The following is a 6,000-nucleotide window of genomic DNA, read 5'->3' on the forward strand; positions in this document are numbered from 1 at the left end:
GTGGACAAATACAAGAAACAAAGAATAAAAAACAACCCATGACCCTACCAGTTAGAGGAAGTTTCTGGTTTTTTTCTTATGTGCATTTTTAAAAACAGTTTGAGATGGTACTCTAAAAGAATGTGTATCTGACTTTTGTCACATCATTAGCTTTTCTCCATATCGTTAGTAACTTCTTATAAAAGTGATTTTTATTTACTGTATCACAGTCTATCATACATATGTTCTGTGCCTGATTTAACCATTCTTGGGTTGTTACACATTTAGGAAGAAAAGCTTGCCTTAATGTCATCAGGGAAGGATATACTGTTATAGTCTTTTAAATGTATCAACTTGCTTTTAAGCATATCTGCACTTACATTATTTTGTATTGGAGTCTTGTGATTACCACAGATCTGAGAGGGTAAAAGTACATTGTGAGTGGAATTTAACCTCTGGCAATTGGACCCAGGAGCTCTTAATATTGCCCATGAATATATTTGTCCTATTGTAAGAAATTGTTAAGTCTTTAAATACCAGAATTTTTGTTTAGTGAGAGAAACTCTGAGTAAGTACTTAAAAATAAAATACTTTCTATTCTTATATGCCACATTGTATTTTTGTTTTAGAAATATCCAAGTTGATGTGTATGGCAGTGGTAATCCTCTCCCAGATCACGGTCAGTCCCTTAGGTTAAATTTAATCCTTAAAGGGCCCTTTTCGCCTTACTCAGAGTAAAGGGAAGTACAAGGATTATTCCAGTCTGTAAAGAAATCCTGCGAGCCATTGACATAGTTCCTATTTCCATCTCATTCTTAAAGCCCCACATAGTAACTGCTTAAGGAATTAAGATATGGGCTTCTGGTCTTACTGACTTGGTTCAGTTCAGTCCCACAAACACCAAAGGTTCATTGTAGTCTGGACATAGGGTAGGTAGCAAGAATCATCATCTTCATTACTCCTGATAATTCCCTTGTTCCACACTGTGTGCATAGCTGCTGCCATTGAGAAAAATCACCCTTCTCCTTTCAAGCTAATTAGAAAAGGCAGCATATCTCAGATGTAAATAATAGGGTTTTATGTCTCATAATTAGGGTGATGACCATTTTATTCTACCACTGGTTTAGCAACTTGCATAGCTCATGACTTCAAAGCATATCTAGGGAAAGGGGGAGTAAAATGGGAGAAAGAATTTTGGTCTCCACCCTGTTTATGGAAAATTCATTGAAAAATAACACTGGGGGAACTGGGAAAAAGCTCGGTGACTTGGGCAGAAAGCAGCTAGCTATGAAAGGAATTAAAATAGGATTGTCCTGTAGGTCGATATACTTACAGGTGGTGTTTGCATGTGTGTGTGTGCATGTGTGAGTACACGTGATATACAGTCACATACATATACCTGTATGTGTAGGTGTGTGTGTGTGTAGTTACATCTGTATCAGATAGTTGTTAACATTTGACATGTCAATGAGTGATACTTCTATCTGACTTTATATCCCATTTAAGTTTTATTTGGATAAATCTTTGAATCTTGCAGCTTTACAGAACACAGTGTTTATTTGAGAATAGAATACAATTTTTTTTTCCCAGAAGTATATTTTTCTTCGTAATGGTCCTAGTAAGAATAGTCAGTCTAGGGGCACCTGGGTGGCGCGGTCGGTTGAGCCTCTGCTCTTGGTTTCGGCTCAGGTCATGATCTCAGGGTGGTGGGATCAAGCCTCACATTGGGCTCCTTGCTCCATGCGAAGTCTGCTGAGATACTCTCTCCCTCTGCCACTGCCCCCTGCTCACATGCTCTCTCTCTTGCTCTCGCTCGCTCTCTCTAAAATAAACAAATAAATCTTAAAAAAAAAAAAAAAAGGAATAGTCCATCAAGTAAGAAATTACTGATTGTCCTCTACATGTAAACATTATTTTGTAATAACTTTTATTCATGTAGTTTATATAAGAATAATAAGATACTCAGTCATACTTAAAGGAAGTTCGTTAGGAAAAAAAAGTTTATAGCTACCATACTTTTAACATAACATTCTAATTATACATATATGTTTTTGCTTTTGTTTTGGCAGGTATATTTTGGGACTTCTCATCCAAGGTCGTATATCTCTGCCAATGTAACTGGCTTCAAATGTGTGACGGGAATGTCTTGTTTAATGAGAAAGGATGTGTTAGATCAAGCAGGAGGGCTTATAGCTTTTGCCCAGTACATTGCTGAAGATTACTTTATGGCCAAGGCCATAGCTGACCGGTAAGCAAACTAAATTACATCAGGCTATAGTATTTTTAGTACCTGACTTATGTTGGTTTATTGTATTTGTTAAACCTATGGGTTAAGGGGCTGTTTCATTTCTTGCTAGTGAGTACAGAATAGGTTAATATTTTTAGGAAGTAATTCCTATTATTCATAGATACGTTATGAAAGAAATGAGTGAGGAAAATAAGTGTTCAGATCCTTTCACATTCTTTAGTGTGGCTTGACATTAAAAGGAAGCTTCTCTGTGATTATAAATTTACATTATTATAGATGTGAATTTCTATGTGTTTTAGAAGAATTGAAAATAATAGTGTGGTCATAAGCCAGCAGGTGAAAATTGAAAGAATATGATTTCACATTTTGGAATTTCTTGGTAGATTATGTGATGCTTTGCTAAGAAGCCACCTAACAATTCACAGAATGACTTACAACATCTCTCTGTTACAAGATACTCGTTTGCTTTTAAAGGGGTTCATTGCCTTGTGTGATAATTTACTAAAGATAAGATTTTAAAAATTGAGGTGTGCTTTTAAAATTCTTAAATGATGTTATTCAACATGGCTCATAGTTCCTTAGTATTTCCCATGAGCTACAGAATGCTTTCTGTTTCATTTCTTACTGAATAGCCTTGTCGATGCCCACGTGTCACACATACCCCCAGCCCACGATTGAGTTGGTGGTTTTTGGTTTTGGTTTTGTTTAGTAGTGATCAGGGACTAAGCTATGAAATACAGAACCCACGTCACCTAGTACTTCCAGAATGTGTTTTAAGTTTCTTAAACTGTAGACTGAGGGGTGGTAGTTCTTCCAGCAGTAGAGGGTACTGTCACGGGCTGTGTAATTGCTAAAACATCCGTAAGGATGATACACCCCAAGAAGGGTGCTAATCCTGAGAACTAGGCCCCCGCCGAACACCAGCATTTGCTTTCACTTTATAGTGATGAGTAAATGCATAGTCAGTCATGCCTGCATGTGTTCATCGTCTTGGTACATTTTATAATTGTCTTAATTTTCAGAGGCTGGAGGTTTGCGATGTCCACGCAGGTTGCAATGCAAAACTCCGGCTCTTACTCAATTTCCCAGTTTCAGTCCAGAATGATCAGGTAAATCAGCTGGTTTTCTTCTTTTTTGGCTAAAAGAAAAGGGTGGGGGAGGGTGTGATTTTTACATGGTCTGACTCGGTATTTAAAATATCTAAAAGTCAAATTTTGCTTAGTTCTAGAAAAGAGAGTTTAGCATCTTTATTAAATGTATTGTCTAAATATATTTTCTTTAGGGGCGCCTGGGTGGCTCAGTGGGTTAAGCCGCTGCCTTCGGCTCAGGTCATGATCCCAGGTCCTGGGTTCGAACCCCACATCAGGCTTTCTGCTCAGCAGGGAGCCTGCTTCCTCCTCTCTCTCTGCCTGCTTCTCTGCCTACTTGTGATTTCTCTCTGTCAAATAAATAAATAAAATCTTTAAAAAAAAAATTTAAATATATTTTCTTTGCTGTGTAACCCTGAAAGCATTCAGTAAAGAGCTGTTGAGGTGGGTGGGGGTGGGGTAGCTGGGTGACGGGCATTAACGAGGGCACATGATGTAATGAGCACCAGGATTATATGCAACTGATGAATCACTAAATTCTACATCTGAAACCTGTGATATAGTACATGTTAACTAGATTGAATTTTAAATAAAAATTTAAAGAGATGTTGAGAATTTGATTCTTTAATGTGCTGATCTCTATTTTCTAACTTTATTTATTTGACAGAGAGAGAGAGAGAGAGAGATCACAAGCAGGCAGACCAGGGTGGGGGGGAGCAGGCTCCCCACCCAGCAGAGAGCCTGATGCGGGTCTTGATCCCAGAACCCCGAGATCATGACCCGAGCTGAAGGCAGAGGCTTAACCCACTGAGCCACCCAGGCACCCCTATATTTTGACTTTTTTATTCGGTAGAGTGTAGGCCATACAAATAAATTTATAGGCTTTTTTCTTTGATAATACTAAATACAAACAGAAAAGAGATTCATTAAATACTCTTTAAAGAGGAGGGCCTTTATATAACAGGATAAAGAGCTGATCATTTGGGGGGGAAATTGATTAGTCTTGTAACCAGGCTGTTGTTTAAGGAAAACCTTTTTTTTTTTTTTTTTTTTTAATTTTTAGGTGGACCAAATTGCGAATTAACATGCTTCCTGCTACAATAATTTGTGAGCCAATTTCAGAATGCTTTGTTGCCAGTTTAATTATCGGATGGGCGGCCCACCATGTATTCAGATGGGATATTATGGTATTTTTCATGTGTCATTGCCTGGCATGGTTTATATTTGACTACATTCAACTCAGGGGTGTCCAGGTATGTGGATAGGCATGAAAAGGTTGGCAGTCATTTGGAGAACTAAAACTATTTTCATTTAGAAAGGGTTGAAGCAATCTTCCTGAGCCATTCCGTGGCTTCCCACCAGAGGTTAATAATCAGGTTTAAACATTACTTTCCTTAGTAGAATGTGGATGCAGAACTTGACATAATTTTCAACTTTCTGTTGGTAGTTACACTATGACTTTTTTTAAGGCTCCCCCCAAAATCATGTTAATAAAATGACTCTCATTAAGTCTCCCCCCAAAATCGAGTATTCAAACTAAACTATGTCAGACTAGCCATGATTTTAATGCCTGTTCTACTCATCGTTAACACTTTTTAATGGATATAGCTTGGCAGTTAAATTATATCAAGAAGCAGGCTTGATTTTATATAGTGTCTATATTAAGAGTGAAATTGAAGAGTTTCATTTTTTTTAACTGTGTCTAGTTCGACAGTTGGTCAGTCAGTTCTGTGTGTTTTCTTTTTTTCCAATCCCCAGGGTGGCACACTGTGTTTCTCAAAACTTGATTATGCAGTAGCCTGGTTCATCCGTGAATCCATGACAATATACATTTTTTTGTCGGCATTATGGGACCCTACCATAAGCTGGAGAACTGGTCGCTACAGATTGCGCTGTGGGGGCACGGCGGAGGAAATTCTCGATGTATAACGACAGCTTTGTGACTGTACATAAAGGAAAGAAGAGAAGTATTATAAATTATGTTTATATAAATGCTTTTAAAGATCTACCTTCCGTAGTTTTATCACATGTATGTTTGATATCTGTTCTTTAATTTATTTTGCATGGCAATTGCATCTGTGAAGAAAAAAAAAAAAACCACATCTGTAGTCTTGGCCAAATGGTACACTTTATTTTGTGGAAGTAGTGAATCAAGAGAACTGGTTCTAGGAACCTGGGTTTGGTTTTTGTCGTTTATTTTTTAAAAATAAATATATATATATGACTATATGAATGCTCTGCAACAAACACTATGACAGTATCCTTCAGTAGAGAAAGTTTCTTATTTGTGAGTACACTCTGGTAGAACATTTACAGGACGGCAGCAGCTTTGCTTTGGGGTTTAGGAAAGACCGGAAAGTAATCCCTTTACGCGTCTAAAGTGAAAGGTGTGTGGTGAACAGCCCACAGTGAGGTACTAACTAAGAAACTTTTTCATGCTCTATGCCTACCTCTTGTAGTTGTTGCAGAGCAAATATAAATTGTAATAAGGTAGCTAGGCCTTGCAAAAACAAATGGGAAGACTTTAAAAATAATAATAATAAAAGAGCTGGAGTCTAGTATTTATATGAATCTGTGAGAGATATTTTTTTGGTCTCACTGCAATGAACCAAAAGTGGCTGAGTTTGGTTTTTAATTGTAGCCATGTATTGAAGGCATCCTTTTGACCAACTCTTGTTGGTTCTG

General features: G+C 37.5%; 1 protein-coding gene across 1 annotated transcript in view; it reads left to right on the forward strand.

The window, feature by feature from the left end:
* LOC111145657 (UDP-glucose ceramide glucosyltransferase) overlaps window positions 1-5,396 on the forward strand; it is a 37,644-nt gene extending 32,248 nt beyond the window's left edge. The window contains exons 6-9 of the mRNA XM_022500732.1: window positions 2,049-2,227; window positions 3,250-3,336; window positions 4,379-4,568; window positions 5,074-5,396. Coding sequence (XP_022356440.1) covers window positions 2,049-2,227; window positions 3,250-3,336; window positions 4,379-4,568; window positions 5,074-5,244 — 627 coding nt within the window. The 3' untranslated portion in view covers window positions 5,245-5,396. The remainder of the gene's footprint in view (window positions 1-2,048; window positions 2,228-3,249; window positions 3,337-4,378; window positions 4,569-5,073) is intronic.
* The last annotated feature ends 604 nt before the right edge of the window (window positions 5,397-6,000 follow it).

Source organism: Enhydra lutris, unplaced genomic scaffold, assembly GCF_002288905.1.
Source record: "Enhydra lutris kenyoni isolate GAN:26980312 unplaced genomic scaffold, ASM228890v2 scaffoldscaffold13, whole genome shotgun sequence".
NCBI classification, from domain to species: Eukaryota; Metazoa; Chordata; class Mammalia; order Carnivora; family Mustelidae; genus Enhydra; species Enhydra lutris.